This window comes from Gymnodraco acuticeps, unplaced genomic scaffold (assembly GCF_902827175.1).
Source record: "Gymnodraco acuticeps unplaced genomic scaffold, fGymAcu1.1, whole genome shotgun sequence".
NCBI lineage: Eukaryota > Metazoa > Chordata > Actinopteri > Perciformes > Bathydraconidae > Gymnodraco > Gymnodraco acuticeps.
The window spans coordinates 2,098,537-2,123,905 of NW_022991513.1; the positions used below are offsets into that span (position 1 = coordinate 2,098,537).

The window sequence follows — 25,369 nt, forward strand, 5'->3', positions numbered from 1 at the left end:
AGATGTTTCCTATGGGTCAAATACATGCTATTTTCCTGGTTTCCACTGGGGAGTAAACAGAAAGTAATACATGTTTAACAGTGTCATTTAAACTCACATTTAAACAGTTAAAATGTTTATAAAGTAATAATAGATCATTAGTGTTAAGTGTTAAAAGTCTCTGATTTTCTTTTTCCTGCAGGAATGAGCAGAACCTCCTAGTGAGAAATCTGGAGCCCAACACCAAGTATGAATTTGCCATCCGCCTCCACATTGACCAGCTGTCCAGCCCCTGGAGCCCTGTGGTCTATCACAGCACTTTACCTGATGGTGTGCACAAAATGATCAAACATTTCAATCCTATTTATTATAGCTAGGAGTTTGTTACTGCTGCTGCATGGTATTGTTATTTGACCTTGCTCCTTACACCCACACAGCTCCAACTCTGCCTCCTTCCAACGTGAAAGTGACTCTGATAGAAGAGGACACGGCGCTGGTTTCATGGAAAAACCCAGATGAACCTAATGTAGCTGTGACACATTACACCATCCTGTACGCCTCCAGAAACGCCTGGTTAGCTGGGGAATGGCAAGTGCTGCAGAGAGAAGGTACGGATGAGTGTGGTGATAGATGTGGAGAGAAAGAGGTTATACATGTTTGCAGGGGAAGGGGGAACCACAAAGACTTCCTCCTGTCCCACACAAATAATCCATTGGAAATCAGTAACTCATTTTATCCTCCAGTCTTTGCCAGGACAGGTTAGGCTCAATGCTTTTGTCTTACTGATAAAAGACCGGTTTGTAGGTTTAATATGATTACTACAAAGACTTTGATTTACCTTCTTATTGACACTTTTCAGTTACAGTACAGTTTGTGAAATCAGTCGAAATTGTGTCAAACATAAATGTATTAAATGAATAGAAATAGGATGCATGTTTTATAAGATTAAGAAAATTAATTTAATGTGAAAAGTTTCACCAAAAAAAACCTAACCGAATACAAAATGAAACGATACATTCCCCATGTTTGCGCCAACCAAAAAGCAAAGTGAGAACTCTTTGTAAAGCAACCAATCCACTCAGTCACAGGCACCATAAAGATGTTGGTGGGTCTGATGTGTGAGGCTGTTTAGGTGTCTCAAGGCAGATGACCTCAGGAAACAAAAAAAAAGACACACACACAATTCCCTTTGCCTCTAGTGAAGGGGTCAAAAGTGAAGCCGTTCACAAAGCCTTCAGCTCAGCCCAGCCATCACCTCAAACTGAACCCCCACCCCCCCCGCGGCCTCTGATGGGACCCTGGTGGTGCTGGATAAGGCAATGTGTATAGCCCTGACCCCCTGCTCTTCTCTCACATAGCACCTCTCAGCCATCAGGATTGTTTTTGTGTTTGTCTTTCTCTGCAGCACAAAGTCCTGTTGTTCTCCACTCACTGAAACAGGCATCTGCGCGTATCTTGATAGTAACATATTGGAGTAACAAATAATCAATATTCTTTTCAAAAAAACTTGTTTAAATACATTTAGACATTAAAGGACTAGTTACACATTTTGGGAAATGTAAATGTTCTCCTTACTTTCTGCAATTTGCCAGTTACCTTTGTCTGATAGCTTAAGGTACTTTTCAGATTACACATTTTCATAACTTTACTTTCCAGAAAAAAACGAATTTTCTTCTAATTTTTCATTTAAATATAAAACAAAAACTGTTATCTTGCTTCAAATGGAAAGATTATCATCACCGTGCTGAACATTTCACAGTGTGATATTAGTAAGGAGGATTTCAGTACTTCTTCCCCCACTGTGTGTGAGTGGCATCAATATTCTTATCTTTCTCTGGTCAAGAAAGCAAATAAACACGTTTCAAATGGTTGAACTATTCCTTTCAGTATAACCATGAAATGAAGTTAACACCCAACTGTTGTCTGTAGCAATAATCACAAGTAAATAGTTTAAAAAGCAAAATCCCCCTTTTTCAACAATATATTCAAAATGTGCAGTTAAACACCAGTTAAACCTCACCAACAGGAACCATCACCATGGCCCTGCTGGAGAAATTGAAGCCTGGTCAGATTTACTTTGTGAAAGTTTCTGCCTCCAACAACATGGGCGATGGTCCGTTCTCTCTGACTGTGGAGCTGAAGGTCCTGGCAGATCTGTCCTCAGGTCACGATCCCCGGCTCTCTCGTGGCAACACACACTCCACAGGTCAGTACCATTAACATCAACCTGAGAGAATCCCTTTATATATTTTCTATAAGTTTCTTTCTGACTGCAATTTGAAGGATTGATAATCTGACAATGTTCCCTTTAACTTTCACAGCCTTTTCTGATGGTTTCTACCACCTGGACCAAAAGTCAATGACAGGAATCACTGTGGGAGTCTGCATCGCTCTCATCTGCATCATTATCTGTGCCTTCATCATCGTCTGCAGAGGCAAAAACAGGTACTTGGACTGTCCGAACACATATTGTTAAACAGCAGATGCCCAGTGTATTCTCTGTTTGTACTGACATCATGTTTTCTTCCTCCAGGAAATTCTCAGCATTTAAAGCGTACAGAGAAGGAGCGGGCACATCTGGCACATCTGCCGCAGCTGCAGGACAGCTGGGCTCTGAGGGACAAACAGAGAGCGCTGATGTCAGCGTGCCGATGCTGAGTCCAAACCACTTCATCGATGCCAAGGTACTTCACACTCAGCACAGCATGAAACACACTCACTGAAAGACTGGAAAAGCTTTGGATTTAGTATTTTTTTGGGGGCCTAGAGCAGTTTTGGAAATATTAACACATCTTTTGGAAACATTACAATGTTTGTAAGGATATTATTAATTATACTACCTGATGATATAAAATATAGTTGCAAGAGTATCACTTGATCATATTCATTTTACAGTAAAGTACTGGATATGGCTTGTGCTTTTTCAAACTTACTATACTTACCAAGTTTACTTATATATTTTTCACTTTTAGGGTGGAACAAATCTCATTATCAATTCTCTCGGCCCTGTTCAGCCAAGCACTGAGAAGAAAGAGAAATGGTTTTCCTTCAGCAGTAATGCGAAAAAGGACAGTAAAGCACTGCAGGTAAGATTTAAAAAGAGGACTCTTGCTTGGTTAATTGTCATCAGCAACTTGTAGCAAAATCGATACAAACAATTCATTGCTTTGTAAATTACAATTTGCATATGGTTAAAAAAAAAATCAGACCCAAACCTCAGCTTAAACTTAAACACTGCTATTTGATTGTTTGTCTTTGTTTGGGTAACAGTCGGCCTGGGACTTAGATATAAGACCTTTTTACTTCCCATTTGACTAAGGCTGTAACAAATGATGTTTTATTATTGATAAATCTCCAGATGAATGTGTAGATTCATTGTTAGGTTTAAAATGGTCAGATAATAGTGAAAAATGTCCATCCACTTTCGAAAATTCCAAGGTGAATTTTTCAAACGTCTTGTTTGGTCAGTCCAAAAACCAAAGACGTTCTGTTAAATATGGCATAAAACAGAGAAAGCAGTAACTCTCCAGATTTGAGAGGCTGAAAGCAGCATTTCATGCCATTTTTGCATGAAAGACTACTTTAAGATGAATCTATAGACTAAATGATTTCCAATTATTTTTGTTTTAATCGATTTATAGACGTAGTAAACCTATTGTTGCAGTTTTACAACAGAGCCATAAACACTCAGACACTCAGACTAATCATCACTTCCTCTGTGCTGCAGATTGTGAGACCCCGCCTCCTACCAGCCCGGCTCCACCCGTGCTGACCTATGAAGAGGAGCTGAACCTGTCTCCAGATCAGCCCGACGCCATGCAGGCAATGCGCTGGTCGCCCGGGGACTCAGAGGGCTCCTCCAGCAGCGAGGGCAGCCACGCAACCGGCGACTCGGGCCGTTACTCTCATGACGAGACGGAGATGACCAATCTCTCGTCTGGGGCTAGCAGCAGCCGCCCGTCTCTGTCCGTGGAGGACAGCGGAGGCTCGGACTGCAGCGGAGGCCTCGGACTTGCAGCGGAGGCTCGGACAGCAGCGGAGGCTCCGACTGCAGCGTAAAAGAGTCAGGCGATGTGGTGGAGGAAAGTCTGTCTGACCTGAAGTTAATGGAGTCTGTCGACAATGGCTGCTGTCACCATGAAGCAAAGAACAGCTCTCAGGATGCACTTTCTCTCCAGGTGCCTGAGTGTGTGTGAGTGTGAGAATGTGTGCGAGAATGTGTGAGGGTGTGAAGGCAGTCGTACACTTGCAAAAAGTCAAACTGCAGTGAAGTACAAAAACTACTGAGCAGAGCACATCCTAGAGAGTTAGAGGAAACGATCAACACCACTCCACAGTCCCGCCTCAAAACCCACCTCTTGAACTCTGTCCATAAGCCCCCCCCCCCCCCTCTCAACTAACTTCCTCCTGACTGCTTTTCTGTTTTGTTTTGTTTCTTTTGGTTTGGTTTGTTTTTGTTTTGTTTGTCTACCCTCCCTCCCAAATGCGTCTTTGGGTCAAGAAAGCGCTATAGAAATAAAATGTATTATTATTATTACTCCTGACAAGCTTAGTTTAGCACAAGGATTAGAAGCGGGATTCAGGGTCTCTGGCTCTGTGTAAAAAGAACAAAATCCACCTACCAACACCTTTAATATCCCAAATGAACACTTAGTTGTGAAGTGTGGAAACATCAAGCTATGGTTTTATAGGAGGTCTTGTGTTTAGCTATGGTTGAGACCAGCTTTCTGGAGTCTACCCATCGGGAAGCCTTCGTAAAGCGACAATTTGTAGTTTTTCACTTCAGTTTTTGCAGAGAAATTGTTTAGCTTTAGAGGTGGATTTTGTTACCTATGGACACATCCAGGCTAGCTGTATACCCCTGTTTACAGTCTTTGTGCTAAGTTAAGTGAATTGGCTGCAGGCTGATGACAAACTAATACTTGTAACTATCCTTCAGTTATTCTTTGCAGTTATTCTCTATTGCAAGTGTACCGCAGGCCTGAATGTAAGTGAGAGAGAGATGTGTAAAAAAACAAGGAGAGAAACCTTTTTTTTACATTCATCCTCTGTAGGTCCAACACAGTGAAAGCCGACAAATGCCTTTTCCAGTATAAAATGTTGGCAGGGATGGGTCACATGATTTATTTTACTTTCAATGAATGCCTTTTTTTATTTTCTCTTTGTTGTGTGTGTGTTTTTTTATTTTATTTCACCCACCATGAATGTTTAAAAAGATTGTAAAATGTGGCACAACGTGACATTTCTGACATTATTTAAGAGAGTTTATCACTGGAGCGAAGGAAAGCGTGAATCCTTTTCACTGATTATCTACCTCGGTTTACCTCCGTGTAAACTTCCACTGTATATTTAATAACTACTTATACCAACGTTATGTGATGTGCTGCTTCGGTTACATTGCATTTGATACTTCCTGATGACTTTCCTCCTGATTGTCATCCCACTTTAGTTTTTTCAATTGATTTTGTCCGGATTTTGCTGGATGGTGAGGGCAGCTCTCTCCTCTCGCTCCACCTGTGTGGCCTGAATGATAGAAACACACACAGTTTGTTATTTATCCCCTCAGGTGTTGCTGAGGCACTGAGCCAGTATTAATAGTTTGTATTTTGTCCATTATTGAGTAATGGTATGAAAAGACAATGAATGTCTCCTTTTTGTTTCCTTTGTGCAGCTGCCCTCACTATTCTTGTTTTATACTACCTCGATTACGAATGTATTTTATTGTCTTATTGTTTTCCTAAACTCAGGGAACAAAGTTTAGTACATTTGAAAAGTCATGTAGTGTTACAGGCTTAACTGACAGGGTATCTTCTCAGTACTAAACCGTTTGAGTGTGTATTTGCCTAATAGAAAATGCTATGAATGTATCCCCCAGACATTGTGCGCTAGTAGCTCAATGTTAAAAGCCCCTATGTAGTTTCTCCTCAGGTCCTATAACGTCTGTTTGTTTTGTTTTTACAACAGACTCTTTAGTTTATTGACTTCTTCCTTTTAATTAGTGTAAAGATTCACACCAGAAGTGCTTGCAGTGGCGTGTCGGTTCAGAAAAGCTTTATAATTGGCCTTAATGTGGGAAAGCCTCCCTCAGAAGTGGAAACCAAATCTTTCTGAGGGATAAGCTCCACGTGAGGATGCAACACGTGAAGAATGATTGTAGTAAAAGCAGTGTTTAATCAGAGATGAAAGTGAAGAATTGAATGAACACCATAAAACTATATTTTTATTAGAAGATAATGTTCCACGGAGTTCACATTGTAGAATTTTCCAAGTAGTCTTTTTGTTTTGTTGTAGAGTAGATAAAGATTAGCACTTGTCTGCCAAGTAGTTTTGTATTATCGTCCAATGTGCAGCGGTGAGTGTGACGCTAGAACCCAAAGAGTTGTTTGCTACCTGTGTTTATTTTAGTCTCTCAACTCATCTCTGGCAGAAGGTTACTGAGGAATGTGAAATAATCGAAACACGTTAGACCAAAGATGAGACGCGGCCACTGAGATCAGTTTTGAGTTCCTCAAACAAAGCCTTGCACATTAGTGGCCTTGATCCGCGACAAAAAGAGTGAAGAGAGTCGCGGGTTAAAACTCCAAGGAAGTGCCTGCAGGACACTCAGACACTGGAGTGACAATTATTAATCATTTTGCGCACAAACCAAATTATCCTGCCGCAGTGTTCCTCCAAAACTGTTGCAAACAGATGTCTGTACATTGTAGGGGCGAAATTATTAAATACAATATATTATATTGAGTAGTGTCTGTGTTGCAACGGTGCAGTTTTGTGTAAATGTGCACCCACTGATTGAAAGATTTTTTTTTTTTAAATGTTGTATTTAGAAGATTTCCTCACATAGGACATACATAAAGTCATTTATCTCAACCCAAAATATATGTGAGGTATTTAAATGTTTGCCTTTTGAGTTAATACTAAAGATACTTTGATCATCTTTAAAGATATCTTAGTTTAAATCATAACTGACAAGTCAGTGGGTGCAGCTTTGTTTTTACATTCTGTATTTTAATCAGAGAGATTCTGCGGAGGATTCAATCATGGGAAATGTACGGGATGAAGAGTGACACAATCAGTTTACTTTTCTTTTGGAAAAGCAAACAATATAAACCAAAGATTGTTTTTAAAGGTCACCGTTGCATATTGGCATATTGAGAAAGATCTGTTTAAGCATCCTATCTTTGTGTGAAAGTTGTCATTTTCAGTGTCCTTGTGCTCATTTAATAACAGAAAAATGTGTTCTACTTGGGGATTTCAGGATGAAAACGTTTCCATTATTCATCTTTTATTTCCAAAAATTAAGTTATCCTCTTTTTTTTAACACTTTTTATTATTCAAAGTTAAAGAAGAATACACATTTCCCTTTGTAATTGAACCATACTGTATTCATATGTCCTGTGTTATTAGAGCTTTAAGAGCTCAATCCAGAATCTGAAACCAGTCCTCATGCTTATAACTCTCAACCCAAAATGTTCAAGAGATGTTGTGGAGCTCTGATAAGATACTGAACTGCTTCACAAAGACACTGTTTATGTCTTTAACTTGGGATACTCACACACACACACACACACACACACACACACACACACACACACACACACACACACACACACACACCTGGATGCAGATTCTAAATTGGGCTCTTCGTAGTTCAAACAGGTACAGAAGTGTTACCTCAGGTTTTTATTTTTCAAATTCTTGTGATAAGTGCAAATGCAATTTACTTGGGTCATTAATATGTGTAAGATAAAAGATGCAATGTGTGAGATATGGCAAGAATTTGAGTTTAAAACAGTTGAAAAATGAACATATACAGAATGTAAAGATAATTTAGTGTTGACGTCATGTCAAAGACTCCCGTCATGTTGCAGAAATGTACTTTCTCTCTGCTCCGTCCTGTCTTGTATTACCACTTGTCCCTCTGGCGATTGTGAGTCACTGTAGCGTCCAGTCTAGCATCAGTCCAACATGTGAAGACGTAGTTCAGAAGACGTGGGTCTATGGCCAGCTTTTACACATTGCATCTTTAAGATCGTCCCACAAATGACCTGAGATGTTGGTCTGTTCATCGCATGAATGTTGTTATGTTGGAGTTATGTTCCTGTCCGAATGTGTGAATTCAAAGGGATAAAACACACTCTTGTTTTTCCTTTTAGCAGTAATATTGTTTAAATAATGTGAGGTAGAGCGCTGCGGGTCATTTACAGTCAAAACTCAGGGGAACCTGCAGCTGCTCCGCCTCAAAGAGAAAACTGGTTTTCAAGTCTTGAAAATGGAATGTACCTTTTTGTAATGATTATGTTTCATGATATTTTATGTTAATGTTTTGTTTTATTTGTCAGATCATCTTTGTCAGCAAAACCACTTGCAAGTTGGTTTTTGCCAAAATATGTTAAGTTAGGAGATTTAAGACAGCTGGTAATTATGTATAAGTCTGATTCTCAATTTAAATAAAAGTATAAAAAATGTCATTTGTCTACAATTGTTTTGATTGAACGAACATGCATTAGCTTTGACTACAGTATATCTCTACTGGTATGATATGTTAACATCAGATCATTGTACATTTTATTGATAATTCTTACACATTTTTAGGTAAGTAAGGTATTTAATACAGGACTTTAACCTTTTAGTGTTTCACTTGTAGTTTAGTTTTAAGTATTTCCATGTCCTGGTATTTCTGCTTCTGCACCGCGCTATATGATATTAGTTTCTTTAAGATAATAGTATAAATGAAATGCATAATCCTTTGTGTTGAGATACAATCATTAAATTATTATAGGAAAAGATTAAATGTATAATAATTGGGGAAAGCTGCAACATAAAATAAAACATAATTACATAAATTGTTATATTTCAATGATATAATATGTATATCATCCTCATAAGAGCTCTTGTGCAAATTGAGTAACTTTACTTTAATTATATTTTGATTCTAATACTTTTGTAAATGGACATGTTAACACTGAAAAGTTCAAATGTCAAATAGAAGCCACGTGTTCGTTGTTGTTAGGTGGGTGCTAGTGTGCGCGTGTCGTCTGGCTCTAAACCAAAAATATTCCAAGGTTATGTTACTTGAATCGAATGGTAAGTTGAGTTCAGCAACTTTAAATACTACTGGTACTCTATGACTTCTTATATGACAGTATGCTGTGTGGAGACTCACCTGTCATATAAAACTTGTAGAAGTTGTGCTTTCTATATATAGAATATGTAGGTTTAGAGCTTAGAGCCAGACGACACGCGCACACTAGCACTTAATAACAACGAGCACGTGGCTTCTATTTGACATTTGAACTGTTCAGTGTTGACTCTAAAACACAGTGAAACAATACATTATGTAGTTTTCTTTTTTTTGTTTCCATCTTAGTTCTGCTGACAGTCTGCTTTATCACGCTTCCTTGTTTATGTTTTTTTCCACTCGCTTGCTGAGCCAGTTTTGCCGCCACGCTGACGTATGGGAGTTGTAGTTCAATGAGTTCTAAAAATGCGGTTTCCGCTTGTCCAGCTAAACACTTCAAAACTACATTTCCCATAAAAAGACTGGTTTTGCAGTGTTGTTAAAGGATAACCTGGGCTGTAACTGCGTCTGGAGCTCCAACAGCTGCCTCGTCGTTTGGCACAACACACCGGTGAGTTTAGTCTTTTTTTTAAAGCTAGTGATGTTAAAAGGCTGCTTAAGATACGTAACGTTACTAATTATATGTTTTGACGGTGCTCAGACAGGTGACGTTAATAACTAGCCTGGTAACTTAGTTAAAACCAACAGCTAAACGTCGTCATTGGTGTTAACGGCCGGATGTAATGGTAGCTATGGTTGTTGTATAAACTGTTGGTAGCCTATCTCATTTGTTTAAAATGTCAGGCCGCACGAGCAGGCATCTTGTGTTCGCTGCTGCTGAGGTCTTCACCGATAGATGTCGCCTTTTACATAATGTCCGTTTGTTGCAAGGCTTTACTTCATAACAGTGCGTCACACTGGGGTGGTAAATAAAACCACATTTGGCCAACCATAACAGAAGTGCTTTTATTTTTGAAAACGTGTCTATGTTGATGTGAATCATAGTTCATTTATCTAAAAAATAAGTAAATGTGCTTTATTTAAATATGTTACTTACAACTATAAGTAGGGATGTCCAGATCACCTTTTTTTGCTCCCGATCCGATTCCAATCATTTGATTTTGACAATCTGCCGATACCGATTTTTCCCGATCCGATCTTTATGCAATGAGAAAAAAAAGGTAACAGATAACGGCTGGTCATCCAACGCGATGAATTCAGCTATCTTGGCTGTTGTTTTTTGGCCTTTTCACTGTTCTGGGGCAGATTCTCTTTCCTTTTCAAAGTCTCTGAAAGTGTTGGTTGTGTCAGTGCCGTTACCCGAGTGGCCGCTGTGTACTCGTCGTGTTGTTGTTGGTGTTTGTTTCTCAGGCGGCGTGTTAGATTGGTCGTGTTGAACGTAGCTCTGTTCTTTCCACCACGCGGAACCTCCGCCTTGCAAACATTGCATCTGGCTGTTACACTGCCTTCGCTTTCAATTTTATAATACTTCCAAACTCCTGACATTTTCTCTGTCCCAACTCCCGACTCACCAGCTGAACGTAGCCTCTCGTTAGCTTACTGCTACTATTAGACACTGCGCCCACTCTGTTTCCAGATTTGAGAGAAATAAGCAAATGAAAACAAGCCCAAAAGAAGCAACACATACATGATGTTGTGTCATTTTAAACCAAAACTAAGGCCTCAGGATGACTTTAAGACGTGAACATGGTCATTTTAGTTTTGTAACATTAAATAAAATAAAATAAATTATAAAAAAAAAAAAAAAAAATCCCGATCCCCGATTTTTTTCTCCCGATTCCGATCTTTTGAAAATCACGTGATCGGCTCCGATCCCCGATCACGTGATCGGATCGGGACATCTCTAACTATAAGTCTAAGGAGATTAATACAATTGCCACGTAAAAATGCATTATATGTGCTTGAATTTGGACTTTCAGTGTATATTAGATGTAGGGTGCCCTGATTACAGTATTTCAATACAGCACACTTTTCATTAAAAACAAAACGGCAGTTGTCTCCAGTAAAAGGTACTTTCCAGTAAAAGTGAAAGAGTTCCAGACTGCCTGAGGTCCTATTTTCAGCTCAGTCAGATACATAAGGTAAGGACACAGTTGTACAGCACTACCTGTACAACTGATTGATAAGATGTGTGACGACGACACCCACAGGCAGTGATACAAAAGTGTTGGATGTGTGTCTTAGGTTCTTTCTTTTTAATACCTTTTTATATTGCCCTTAAATAACATTTCTTACCCTCAAATACATCCCAAGGACAGAAGCAAACATTTTTATTTTTTAATAAATACTTTGAACTAATTAACTATCCAATTGATACATTGTTGACGTGACACATTATCATCCTGTGACACAATGTCCTACTTGATCTTTTTCACCACAATATACTTTCACCACCTTATCTCCTCCAAATCCCTGTCTGGCTGACAGCGGACAGAAATGTCGGCGACGTCAAGTGATGCAGAGTCGTCCTGTGGCTGGACCATTATCAGTAATGAGGTATAAATCCTTTTCTTGGTACCTAAACCAGCTATTTTCAGTTGTCTATTTTCAAATCACAGGATGGATAGCCTCTCAGTTCCCTATCTCCAACATTCAAGTTCACAACTCTCATTCAAATATTTTAAAACATTACACATTTGAGCAATCTCTTCCTAACTTATTCCTGGAATTATTTAGACACTTTTTATAGAGTTGTATATGATACACTGTTTATTCGACATATCCAATAATCATTTTTATAAGTGTGGTGGAAATTCCACACTTAATCACATTCTGGTTAGTAATGAACAAATCATCAAGTTTAAACCAAAGTTGTGTTATTTAATGAAGAGTTAACAGAATCAATCTATTTCCAGCTGCCTTCCAACAGAAAGGCAAGCACTTTACACAGGAGAAAGGGAAAGGTCCCAGCCAATCAACATGTAAACTACAGGTTATTGAAATGGTGAGCAGGCGAGGGTTAAGTATAGACATGTTAATTATAACCGGTAACACCAGTATGATAATTTGCCAGACAATTGTCACAGTGTCAATCTGCTCTCTGTCGAATGCTAGAGAACTCAAGGTAGCCAGTCTTTTTGCATTAAAGGTGTGAAAAATCTGTATTGAGCCAAGGGAAAATCTAGTTTACATAGAACTGAAAGACACTTAAAATATGCATTTCAACGATAATAGGTAAATATCTTGCTGAATTCTGCATGTATTGTCTTGTTTATTCATAAATAAAATGATGTGTCCCCAGGGTTCAGATATTGAGATGTTGGGAGCAGAGGCTGCCGAGCTGTTAGAGCGTCCTCCAGCAGAGGAGGAGGAGGAGGAGGAGCGGCAGGATGAACAGGCCTCAGACTCCACTGGTAACACTCCTCATATTATTTTCTACCTGAGTTTAACAGTAGAAGATGTGAGTATGACACTGTAGGAATACAAACCGTTTTCTTGGTTAAATTGTGTGTTTATGTACAAGCAAGAATATCCACATCTCTTTCAGCTAAATGCCTGAAACGTTGACTTTGTATTGTCTGACTGTCAGACATTTTACATTCACAACTTAAAGCTCTAACTTTATTAATGTATCCTTGTGTTTTTCCTTGTTTTTTTTTGTACATGCTTTCATTATCCCTTTTTAAAGCAGCTAGAAAAATATCAGCTTGGAAAATAAATATGATTAATGAAAAGATAAATCCAGCTGATCAATATAGGGCATTGTTTTGTTTCAGTTTCTCAAATACGAGCGTTTACTGGTTCTTTTTATTTGACATTAATAGGTCATGAAGATCATACAGTACCCATCATAATTCACACTCAATTTGTATTTATTATGTTTGCAGCTCAGTGTGATGAAGAACAAGTTGCAGAGTCACTTGATGAAACTCTGAAAGAGCAAACCATAGATGAGACGGTGTGTCCCTCAGAGGTGAGAAAATGATCAGAATGACCTGCAGTGTTCTTTAAACAATCCAGAGTCTGCTCCCTTAGCGCTCCATATTCAAAATATTGTATCTTCTCCAGGACGCCCACAGCTCCACAGGGAAACAGCATGTGCTGTCCTTCAGCGATCACTCCGACATTGTGACTCTTGGAGATCTGAAGGAGGACGAGCCCGCTGAGGAGGAAGAGGAAGCAGCCAACGGGGAGTTTTACCTCGGCACCTCCTGCAGCAGCCAGTACGCTTTCAGTGCTGCGGAGACTGGTAGGGCTGCAACACACACACACACACACACACACACACACACACACACACACACACACACACACACACACACACACATACACACACACACACACACACACACACACACACACTCTTTAATGATGAAATGGTCTTCCAATAATTTCTCTATGCTGGCTACAAGATTGTCACGTCGTGTCACATGACTTACATTTTGAATTGAGCCGTCCCTTAAGTTATAGATGCTATCTCTTTACGTATTAGTGATGGGAATTCCGGCTCTTTTTAGTGAGCCGGATCATTTGGCTTGGCTCACTAAAAAGAGCCGGCTCTTTCGGCTCCCAAACGGCTCTTCATGTTACCACAGTTTACCACGGAGCCTCAGTTTCGCCGCTGCGAGGCTAGTCAGAAGCAGTGTCAAGCATTACAAGAGTAACAAATGTTTAAAAGATACAGTATATAACTATTTCATAATAGAAAATACATGTATCCCTAGCCTAGAGTATCTACATAATACACAATATGACCAGATATTGAATAAATGGAGTACTCTACAATAAACAGTGTCATTGGCTACAAGGATATACAGAAATATATTATAGACACATAATAGCAAATCATAAGTAGTCATTTAAAATGTTAATTCCATTTAAATGTATTCATAAAACGTGAACAGCCAATTAATCTGCAGTATTTGTTCCCTGCATGATAAACCTCGCTGCACATTCTTTTGAACCTGTTAGTTTTGTGTCTACCTTTCCCTGTTTATGAATTCCCTCATGAAACCACTGCAGCCGTGACCTTGTGTATTTGTATTGTAGTATTCCCAGGGCAGCAGCCGCTGCCTGCAGTGACTCACTCCAGCAGCAGTGAGGATGAGGAAGGGCCGAGCACTGTTGTCCGAAGGCGAAGGTTGAGGAAGAATACGGCTGGCAGCGTGACAGAGCCTGAGGAAGAGGAGGAGCAGGATAAGGAGGATGAGGGTGAAGTTCTTGATGTCCGGACACAAGGCAAGGGCAGCAGCATCCTCAGCAGCTGCATCCTGATCGCCCTCGTCATAGCCTTCAGTGCGGGCTTTGGACACTTCTATGGTGAGACGAGGAACATATACTGAGCCCTGTAGCCCAACTATGCTAATCCTAATGTGTGTGTGTGAATACAAATGTAAATAATGTGTTTGTGTTACAGGTTCAGTCCAGATTAAAGAAAGGCAGAAACCAGGGGAGGAAATCAGAGTGAATGAACTCGATGTTGTGATGGATCTGATTCAACGACATGTTCGAGAACAACCTTTTAAACACCAGGTCAGAGAGTACAGAGATCACAACATCATGTGTAGCAGTATGTACATGAACACATAACTAACTCATTCTGTTCATGTCATTCATCAACCCGTGCTTTGACTTTTATTACCTATTTTTGAGCATAAGATTATATTATATTAGGAAGACTTTCATTTGGCCATAACGTGTTTCTTGTTGTTCTCTCTCAGGGCCAGATTGTTGACTTTGGAGCGGATGATCTGGATCAGCAAGAAGTGAACTCACTGCTCTCACAGGTGAGGGAGAAGAGCTCCACATCCAACAGGTTCTCATTCAGGTCACTTCTTCACTTCATTCCACGGCCCCAGTTATGGGTGGAAAACTCTCTCTTGCATTTTTGCATTTTGATTTAATGCTCTAATGCCGAATGATATTTCACAATAAGACTACTTCACAATAAGACTACCCTTATAAAAGGTTTACGAATAGTTTGTAATTCATTCATTAATTAGGTTGTGAACACTTTATAAATCATTAATAAGCTTTTATAAGACATGCGATAAACAGGGCAACTGTGACCGGTTGCCTGCCAAATAGTGAGCCCACATTTATCTGTACTGCTAAGCCTTATTATAAATGGTAGTAACTCATTAATAAATGGGAATGTGTTTTACACTTTACAAGGCTCCCTTTTGGCAACTATAAATGTTAGTAAGTCGTAAATAAATGGTCATAAGAGATGCCAAGACACATCAAGATGGAAGGGGGGGGAATCAACTCAGTGAACAACAGATACCAAGGATGCTGGCTGATGAAGAAGACGAAGAAAGCTAGATAGCCAATATAAGACTTAGCAGTACAGATAAATGTTGGCTCACTATTTGGCAAGATGACTAGGCCTTATATTTGCTACCTAGCTTACTTCGTGTTCTTCATCAGCCAGCATCCTTGGTATCTGTTGTTCACTGAGTTGATTCTCGCTAATATAAGGCTTAGTCATCTTACCAAATAGTGAGCCTGTGTTGATGTATGAAAACTATGTTAGAACTGGTTTATAAATGGTTGTTAATGATTAATAAAGTGTTTACAACCTAATTAATAACCTAATTATGAACCCTTTATGAATCCTTTATAAGGGTAGTCTTATTGTAAAGTGGTACCAATATTTCATTACATTCAATCATCATTTAAACACCGCTTTATAAGCCATAACATTTCCTCTCTTCCCTTCAGGCCCAGAGAGAGGAGCTGGAGATGTTGCTGAGAGAGAAGGAGCAGACTGACCTGATGGTGTCCGAGCAGCACCTGTTGACCGCTGAGAACATTCTGCTGATGAACTCCCTACAACATAAAGAAGCGTCACTAGCCGCCCTGCAGGAGGAGCTGAACAAGCTCAGAGATCAGGAGGCGATGAGAGCCGGTGCTGACGTGCTGCTTTCTGAAAACGAGAGGCTGTTAGACGAGCTGGAGGGGGAGAAACAGCTGGTCCGCAGCTTTCACAGCCAGAGGGTAGACATGATGGCTGAAACCCAGACACTGAGGAAGAAGCTCAACAAGCAGAGAACAGTTACAGAGGAGCTCAGGAGAGAGTTAGAGGAGCTGAGGGGTCTCTTCCCCAGAGCCAATCAGGAGGCAGAGACAGAGGAGCTCCAGGCCCATCTGACGGAGCTGGAGAAGAGGCTGAGCTTCGAGCAGCAGCGCTCCGACCTGTGGGAGAGGCTCTACCTGGAAACCAAAGAGGAAAGAGCTAAAGGAGACACGGAGCCCAAAGTCAAAAGTCAGAAAGGGGGCACGGCAGGAAAAGTTAAAGAGACATTTGACGCTGTGAAAAACTCCACCAAGGAGTTCGTCCATCACCACAAAGAGCAGATAAAGAAAGCAAAGGAAGCCGTGAAGGAAAACCTGAGGAAGTTTTCAGATTCCGTCAAATCAACGTTCAGAAACTTCAAAGACTCTGCCTCGACCCTCTTTAAAAATGCGGGAGGCTTTTATGAGAAGAGACGTGGCGAGAAGAACACAAAGGAGGCGTGGCAGCACAGATCCACTCACAACACACAGCAGCGCACACACCAGGCGAGCAGCCACAACACCCGTAAATCAGGAGATAAAGTTCACAGAGATGGAGGTCAAGATTCCCACAAGGCAAACTTCAAAGGATGCTCGGGAGTGTTCGACTGCGCCTTCCAGGAGTCCAGGAGTCTCTTCGACAAAGCCATGGATCCAATCAGAGCGGACGAGTTCAACCAGCTGCTGCGGAGCTACTTGCAGCAGGAAGTCGACCACTTCCACCACTGGAAGGAGCTCGAGAAGTTCATCAACAACTTCTTCCACAACGGCGTGTTCATCCACGACCGGATGCTTTTCACGGACTTTGTCAGCGGCGTGGAAAACTACCTGAGAGAAATGCTCGAGTATCAAGGCCTCGACGACGACGTGTTCAGAGATCTCGACGACTTCGTCTACCGGCACTTCTTTGGAAAGGGTTACAGAAAAAGCCACGGCCCAAAGTAAGTCCCAATTATCTTTTTAAAAAAGTAGCCCATCTTAATTAGGGAATAAGTCCAAGCTTTCTGTGGAACGTCATTCTCATTCCTAATCGTCCGAAAGAGTTTTCCAGTTATACAAGAAGATCTGATGTTGGGGGAAAAACATTTGGTGTAATTGGTACACTTCTAAACTTAAATCTTATTGATTACATGAATAGCTATCCTAGTAAGTATTTGCAGTTCAGGGCTCTTTTGCCGAGAGCTTCTTTCAGGACTTTGTATCAAACCGCCACAATGTTTACATAAATAACATTTTCTGAGGGCATTACATTACATTACATTGCATTTAGCTGACGCTTTTATCCAAAGCGACTTACAATAAGTACATTCGACCAAGAAGATAGAAACTTGAATAAAACAGAATCATATAAGTAAATCAGGTTTCATAGAGACAAAACATTTAAAGTGCTACTCGTTTGGCTTTAGATAAGCCAGTCCTTTATTAGTATATAAGTGCTTTGTTAGTAATTGTATCGCTCGAAGTGGAGTCGAAAGAGATGAGTTTTCAGTCTGCGCCGGAAGATGTGCAAGCTATCTGCTGTCCTGATGTCAATGGGGAGCTCATTCCACCATCTTGGAGCCAGGACAGCAAACCGACATGTTTTTGCTGATGGGAACTTGGGTCCCCCTCGCAGTGCGGGTGCAGCGAGCCGTTTGGCTGGTGCAGAGCGGAGTGCTCATTACAATGCCAAATAGGAAAAGAGAGTTGGATTCCATCTATATGAAATCATTTGACATCTTAAAGAAGTGGGAGGCAGCCATGGTAAATCATGGGAGGGCAAATGCAAGACAAGTGGTCGGAAGAATCTACAGTGAAGTTTGGAAAGTGGTGAATTTCCTGGCCATCAGAAATGTGCAGGAACCTTAAGGGAAGAGACTTATTTTCTGGAAGATCGTTCCCTCTTGCAGACGGGATTGCATTTTACAAATCTAAGCACAGATGATGTCATTATCCTTGAGACATTACATTGTGCAATGAACTTCATAATGATAAGTTAAAGCAGGAAAAAGTTGTAATTTCAGACGCAAGATTTGTAATTTTCTGACGCTGTGGGTTCTCCTTTTCAACAATCACAACATTCAGAGTTTGGTTGTGTGCAAGGGATCATGGGAGTTTGTCATTGCAGTTAGGATCCCTCCATTCTTTAGTGCTCATTTATTCAAGTTAAACACAAAATACTAGTATTATTCATGCTTTTGATGTCTTGTTTTTGAACCACGCAGCGGGCCGTTTGAAGGACCCGACACAGACCCAAGGAGGCGAAGCATCAGCAGCGGAAGCAGAGAGCGAGACCCCGACCGCACGGCGAGCGCACGTCGAGCCGCTCAGGAAGAGACGCAGACCGACACATGGCCGACGTCAAAATAGAACTGGGTCCGCTGCCGTTTGATCCCAAATATTGATAATATATTTGATTAGCCAATTCCATTTTGAGTTGTATTTACCTGCTATGTCCAACTTGTTTGCACAATGTTAACTTTTTAATGCTACTGAAGTTTCTTGAGCTGTTTTTGCTGTTTTGAAGAAGCTGTTACGTTTGAGTTTAAGATGGGTAAACACCATTAACACTCACCTTCAACCACAGCACATAATGTTTAAAAATGTTTATTGGGAATGCAGAGCTTATTTTAAGATGAATGTTTGTAAGTATTTGTAGGAGTTGTTTTAATTCGCTGCTACAGAGACAGATGTGTATGACTGAGTTTGCTTTCATTGTAAAGATGCTATGTTCTAACATTCCACATGAAGCCTATTTTTACTGGATCTGAGTTTTATTTTTATTTGTGTGTAGTGTTGGGAAAGAAATTACTGGAAGAGAAAAATGACACCATTTATTTCAGTAGCAATCTCATTCAGGATCCATTGTTCCAGTGTCAGTGCCTTTCATATATAAAGATGCTCCCTCCAACTCTCCCCTCGGGGAAATGAGTATGAAACATCTCTGCTGTCCTCACAAAGTTATTCCCCTGCAAAAACACGGATATTTCCTGCAACAAAAAAACACATTACATAAATACAAATCTCACACTCATTTAGACAAATAGATAACATAAATACACTGAAGATCTCACTTTCTCCAAAACGTCAAACAGAACCAGATGGGTTGGTAGAGAAGATTTGTACGGAAATGAGGTTCTGAGCCAGTGAAGCGGGTCCTCGTAGAACCGGTCTGCTTCATCGACGTGACCTTCCTCTCCGAGGTCCGGGGGACACTCGAGGAACCTCATCTTCATCGGGCAGTGCACGTGGCTGCAGAGCCACAAAGAGAGCAGTCAGCTGCTGCATGTAACTTTGGTACAGTCTACACACAAACATGTTGCTAGCTTCAATTCAAGGCTCTATTGTCATTTGCACATTAGCTACAGTGTAGATATGGCAATGAAAAACTTAGGTCACAGCTTGGCCTTACTCTTGTTATAAATCACTATTCTTAATGTTTATTTTGTATGCAGGCTTATTTTTGTACAGCTGCACATTACATTAAAGACTCACTGAAACAATGTTGTATTAATACATTTCGCTTAAAGTTGGGGTAGGTAATTTAGGAGAAACCAGCTCGAGTGTGCTAGAATTTGAAAATACAACCGGAGAAAATCTGCCACTTCCTTACAGAGCCCCTCGTCCAACCAGTCTATGCCTCCAATACACACGAACGCACACATGACCAATGAGGGCACGAGATAAGTTTGTGCACAGATGGAAAGCTGACAGGCAGGTAGGCCATCCAGTTACTTTAGCCGGGCCGACTAAAATGATTGGTCGTGCTTTTTACAGATGAAGTTTTTTTAATGGATTTTTTGTCAAAGCACTTAAGATATTCATTGCTATCGGGATGTTAAGAGCATTCCATGGAATATAACAAAAAGGGTATCTCGAGCTGGTTTCTCAAACTTACCTATCCCACCTTTAATTAGTTATTTGAACAGGGTTATTTACAAAAAACGGTTAATATTCTTTAACTGAAATGCTACAATTTCTGCTAAAAGGTATTGATAATAACATATTGTAAACTATACCGAACCGAACCCTAATAATAATGGACATTAGTGTAAGTAAACTAATGTAAATAAACGTCACCTCCCTTTTAACGGCTATTCTGGAGCTCTACATGTGCAAATGTGTTATACAAGTTTCCTGATTTTAAATTTGAAACGTTGTAAGCTTTGAACAACGTTGAATAACTCAAAACTGTTTTGCATCAGAGTTGTGGGTGTGCAGTTTTTACAACACTTCTCTACCTGTAATAAGGCGTGGAGTGGCAGGGCATGAGCAGCAGGACGTCCGGCTGCATGGTGGAGATGTTTCTGACGTCACACAGCGTCTGCAGGCGGCTCATGACGTCCAGAGAGCCTCGCTGGTGGATCAGCCCGGTGTACAGCGCTGCCAGCAGGTTGCTCACCAACAGGACGGTGGCAGCAGCTCGCCGCCACGCTTTCAAACTGGCCAGAGATATCCCTGGAGTAGAAGAAGTATTAAAACACACGTCTGGCTGTAATCACAAATACATGTGGGATGTGAAAACTTACCACAGAAGATCATACAGAAAGGTAGCACTGGGTAGATGAATCTGAACTCTTTGTGAGGAAGCAAACTGAAGGAGAAGATCAAAACAGGTTAGTTTGTCCGTCAAGATGCAAAACATGACTGATCTGGACCTGTATTACTCAAACTGAGGAAAGGGACATTTTGGGTCTTAAAAGGGATAGTTTGGATTTTTTGAAAGGAGATATAGTTATGTAAAGTCAGTTTTAGACCCACAGCTGTTTAGTTAATATTCCCTTTTTTATTGTGAACACAGACATTTACCTGTAGACCACGATAGTCCAGACGATCGCTGCCAGCAGGATTTTGTATCTTTTGAAGGCGAGGCTGCACCCGTGAAGAAAGAGCGGAAGATGAGGACCGATCACCACGGCAAAGCCCTGAGAGAAGTACCAGTGCCAGGGGTGAGAGCCGTAGAAATCGGCCACACCGTGGAAGACGTTAAACTTCAGGAAGTTAAACTGCACCACGGTCCACTGAGAAACAAAAAGTTAAATCATATTGTTACATTAAACTTAAAAAGCAGCTGTGAATGCGATCTAAACTTCACATGGGTTTTATCTAGGGCTGAATTAAAACAGTTTTATTATTATCAATAAATCTGCAGATTATTCTTGAGATTAAGTGTTTGGCCTAACCAGTTACAGAAAATAGAGAAACATGTTTATTCAAGTTCCTTAAAGTTCAATGTGATGTCTTTCAATGTATAGTTTAATATGGTTTAACAATAAAGTAAAAATGTAACAGATCATTTTTTTGTAGATAGTTGGTGCTCATTTTTCAGTCGATCAACTAATTGTTGCAGCTCTGATTATATTTTTTACCTTTCCATAAAATATGCAGTCGATCAGTGTTGAAATCACAACAGCCACAGCTCTGGAAATGAGAGAAAGAAAAATAATCATGCAATAAAGAGACATGGATGAAATGTATGATGAGATGATGGGAGACATAAAGCACACACCCTATAGGAACAACGGTATGAGTGATGAGCCTCAGTTTGTCATTCTCCTGCCAGAAATGGTACATCAGCAGAGGGAACCAGACGATCAGGGCCGTGGGGCGGACGATGACTGCCAGGGCGACCAGGCTCAGGTATATTTTGCTGGAGAGACACTGTTAGTAAATAATCTTTATAAAGATAGGGGGATTAATTAAACATGAAGTCACAAGCCAAACCTGCTGTGAGTTTTGGATCTTGGGAGGGGAAAGTAAAAGAGAGCCAGAGAGGTGAGGGTGGTCTCCGTGCTGTTGGTGAGGGTCCTGGTGCAGCAGAACCAAGAGAACCACGAGCACATGTGGCAGAAGAACTGGAGACAAACAAAACAAGGAGAAGTGATAAAGTCCTGTATGAACGTACAAAAACCTGGGATGATCTGAACACAAAGAAAGATCTGATTGGAGGATGATATGAAGTTGGTCGGTGCCTTACTGTGAGTTTGTGCTGTTGTGTTTTGTCATGTTTGCTTATGTAACATAGTGGACTAATTGCAACTGCATTTCATTGGGCCTCCTTGTGTTGTATAAGGGCAATAGCCAACCCATCAATACCTGAGCTCCCTATCTCTGTTTCTTATCTATATCTAATAGAACTGCTCGGGTCTTGATAGATTGAGTGGGGAAGTTCATGAGATCTTTCTAGAGGGTTATCAAGAATAACTTTTATCCAATGACCTTTTCCCTCTCTGTCTGTGTCTGTGTATTCTCTTGTTCCGATTAACCCAGCCAAATCTTTTTTCTTGTTTTGTATCTATATCTACGCCGGGAACCGGAGTCGAGGCTGATCCTCTTGCTGTAGTCCTGTGTCTTGGATCCTCTATCCTGAGTTCTGGATTAAATCGTGGACTTCGGGTCGTGGCTGAACCTGTCTCTGCGGTCCTGCCTTGGGTCTCGTCATGCTGCTTCCCTGATGGCTTCCACAGGATTGTAGCTGACATCCTCGTGGATTCATCTTCTTATTACAGACACATGCATTTCCTAACATTCGGTCTATATGCTGTAAAATGTATTATCTCTTCGATTTACACACGGCATCTATTGCACGTCTGTCCGTCCTGGGAGAGGGATCCCTCCTCTGTTGCTCTCCCTGAGGTTTCTCCCATTTTTTCCCCTCAAACTGTGGGTTTTCTCTGGAAGTTTTTCCTTGTACGATGTGAGGGTCTAAGGATAGAGGGTGTTGTTATCTCATACTGATATTCTGAACAATCTGTGTTGTTGTATTTGCTGTAAAGTGTCTCTACTGTAGGCTATTTTTATTATATGTACAGCACTTTGGCTCGACCAAAAATCGTTTATAAATGTGCTATATAAATAAAACTTGATTTGATTTGATTTGAATTACTTAGCAACCCAGCATAACCTCCCAGCTCATGTCATGCATCCTGACAAACATATCCATTAATGGGAGAAATCAAATGGTTCTACCCTGAATATATGTTTAGTTCTAAACTTTTAAACTGTGTATTTAAAGCCTCACCAATTTCTTACTAGCCACTGGATTAGTTTGAAATGTATACTGAATAGCCAAGAAAGCAAGGATCATTTGCAACATGTATTCATAGTGGTTTGAATTCATGTTTAATATGAATTACATGATTTCCCCATGACAAAGACTCATTTTATCTAGCTGTAATATTACATGTAGTGGTTTTATTTCATACTGTAGCTAGATATTTGTATTTTAACTTTAAGGTTTTCTATCTGTGTGTGAGACATATTGTGCCTGTAATCTGTTCTCCACTCAGCAACACTGAGATTCTCCAGGAGTCAGCTGTTGAGAAACTAGTAAAAAAAGGTTGCAATCCATTTTGCAACAATCTGCCCAAACATGTTTTCAGGTCACATAAGCCCAGACTGGCTCTGTTGTTATAAAATGCTGCTAGTTAATTATGTCTGAATTAAGTTTAGAAAAGTTGGAAATTGAAAAGTTATATATGTCTTTTGATCTGAGGAAATAAGATTATCACAAACCAATCCAGCGCAAGCTGTAACTTGTACATTTCCTTAAAAACCGAGGTGAACTCCTTACCGTCCATTTTGCAACGTCATGACTTTCCAAAGTTCGGATGAGGTAGAAGAATTTTACATCTGCAAAAGCAGCGAAGAGTGCTTGAATTATTCGTGGTAGCCATATCTGCAGAACCAAACAGACCAGGATTAGTGAAACGAAGGGACAAAAGAAAAAATATTTGCTCAAAGACATGCAATATTGAAGTTGTCTGTGAACACACCAGGAGAAAGACTGAGTCGTAGTTTAGGAAGTGTAATATCTTGTATATGAATGCAAAGAAGAGCGGATAGGTGAATCCTCTTATCCCTTCCTTCCATTCCCAGGTCAGATACCCATAAGTCACTCTGTTAAGGTTCCATCAGGATACAGGGATAGAACAAACATTTAAAAAAGAATCTGCTTCCATTCAGCAGGTGTCAGATTTGAGATGTTCCTTTTAATGTAACTTGTTGTTTTAATTTATACTATTTTATTGGGTTGATGAAATATCTACAACCTGAACTAAAGTTTGTCAAGACAAAAAGTAAAAGTATTATTTATGTTAAGAATAGTAATAATGGTTATAATACTAACAATAATTATGGCTTATCCTATTTCCTTTTTATTGTAATACCTTGTTATCTTGTATGGTGTTTAATGTCATTTATGTTATCCAAACATATGCAATACCCTTTCATGTGCTCTGTGAACATTCAAACAAGAGCTTTTTTAAGCTAATGTATTAATTTAGAGGAAGAATAATAAAAAGATTATGATTGATTTTATTTTATTTTGAAGCCCACTGACCTGTACATTTTTTCCTGTATAAACAGACTTGACTTAGCACTGCTCTAACAATAATAATGCATAGTAAGTAGAGGCACATATCTGCAGGTAATACTTAATGTAAAGGATATTTGAAGACCATCCGATGGGAAACCTCCAGAGACTGCCAGTACTCATCAGGGACGAAGCTGGTCTGCACCAACAAGCAGTTTATCAGTCTGAAGGCCACAGAAAACAGAACCACTCTTCTCAGCTCCCCTGTGGAGGACATGATTAATATATCACTTGATTTGTTTTATGATTAGTTGTTTAGTCCCCATTGTCTGACATACAAAGATGAACCCACCGTCCTTAAGAATGTTTTCATCTTCCTTTGAGTATAGTTGCGATTTTCGTTTCCGCAGTTTCACATCTTCCACTTTATTCCCAATATTTAGACGCGATCGGATGTTCTCCATCAGGACATAGTGTCTGCTGCAGGACACCTGTCAGGACTTCAGTCAGTCAGGTGTGCTCAGTCAACTCTTCAACACAATGTTACTATTTTTAAATACTCGAAATGACGTAAGGTGATAGTTATTGGCTGGGCGCTGCGTGTGGACAGTCTGCACACTGCTTCCGTTTATTGATCCCACGGTATTAAACTTTCACATCTTAAACTAAAACACGATTAATCCACATTAACTTCAGTATCACAGAACTGTGGTATTATGTTGACTGCGCTTCCGCACTCAGACTTACTTCCGCTGGAACTCTGATTCCTGATTTCAAAATAAAGGGATCCTGCATTGTGTTGTTGGATCATATGCTTTAGTAACAGATGGGCCATTTTTCTACTTACAGTACACTCAATGTATTCACAAGTTTAACCGGTTGCAGATTTTATATATATATATATATATATATGTTTTAGAGACTGAAATTTGAAGGGGACCCTTCACCTTTTGTAATGTGACTGACAGGATATTCGTGCGCTTTTCTCATGCACGCAAAAGGACATTTTGAAAACAAAA

At 40.2% G+C, this 25,369-nt stretch overlaps 3 protein-coding genes across 5 annotated transcripts in view; 2 read left to right on the top strand and 1 right to left on the bottom strand.

The window, feature by feature from the left end:
* Positions 1–8,450, top strand: part of LOC117533261 (protogenin A-like) — a 32,698-nt gene extending 24,248 nt beyond the window's left edge. Inside the window, exons 13-20 of one of the 3 annotated variants that reach the window (XM_034196902.1) lie at positions 182–309; positions 417–587; positions 2,006–2,185; positions 2,301–2,424; positions 2,513–2,663; positions 2,952–3,094; positions 3,732–3,993; positions 4,044–8,450. In XM_034196902.1, the coding sequence (XP_034052793.1) occupies positions 182–309; positions 417–587; positions 2,006–2,185; positions 2,301–2,424; positions 2,513–2,663; positions 2,952–3,094; positions 3,732–3,993; positions 4,044–4,175 (1,291 nt within the window). In that variant the 3' untranslated portion in view covers positions 4,176–8,450. Of the gene's footprint in view, positions 1–181; positions 310–416; positions 588–2,005; positions 2,186–2,300; positions 2,425–2,512; positions 2,664–2,951; positions 3,095–3,706 lie in introns of all 3 variants that reach the window. The other 2 variants (XM_034196900.1, XM_034196901.1) reach the window with 2 other exon arrangements.
* An 815-nt stretch (positions 8,451–9,265) lies between these two features.
* On the top strand, positions 9,266–18,979 carry ccpg1 (cell cycle progression 1). Its single transcript, XM_034196903.1, is given in 11 exon segments — positions 9,266–9,611; positions 11,489–11,557; positions 12,303–12,414; positions 12,889–12,974; positions 13,070–13,250; positions 14,051–14,320; positions 14,418–14,533; positions 14,722–14,787; positions 15,725–16,998; positions 18,262–18,287; positions 18,290–18,979. Coding segments are annotated over 10 exon segments (2,343 nt in total). The 5' UTR covers positions 9,266–9,611; positions 11,489–11,497; the 3' UTR covers positions 18,442–18,979.
* pigb (phosphatidylinositol glycan anchor biosynthesis, class B) lies at positions 18,814–25,090 on the bottom strand. Its single transcript, XM_034196904.1, has 12 exons — positions 24,703–25,090; positions 24,488–24,614; positions 23,812–23,929; positions 23,610–23,714; positions 21,761–21,891; positions 21,546–21,686; positions 21,406–21,457; positions 20,846–21,057; positions 20,566–20,630; positions 20,278–20,494; positions 19,111–19,288; positions 18,814–19,026 (listed from the first exon to the last, which is right to left on the bottom strand). Exons 1-12 carry the CDS (start codon positions 24,812–24,814, stop codon positions 18,913–18,915), a joined length of 1,572 nt encoding a protein of 523 aa, XP_034052795.1. The 5' UTR covers positions 24,815–25,090; the 3' UTR covers positions 18,814–18,912.
* Positions 25,091–25,369: the final 279 nt, after the last annotated feature.

Excerpts from the sequence above, each read along its gene's own strand:
- pigb (XM_034196904.1), bottom strand. The coding sequence starts at position 24,814 with ATGGAGAACATCCGATCGCGTCTAAATATTGGGAATAAAGTGGAAGAT. Across the intron at positions 24,615-24,702 it reads TGAAAACATTCTTAAGGACG|GGGAGCTGAGAAGAGTGGTT; the intron begins GTGGGTTCATCT and ends TGTCCTCCACAG. Across the intron at positions 21,458-21,545 it reads CATACCGTTGTTCCTATAGG|AGCTGTGGCTGTTGTGATTT; the intron begins GTGTGTGCTTTA and ends TCTCATTTCCAG.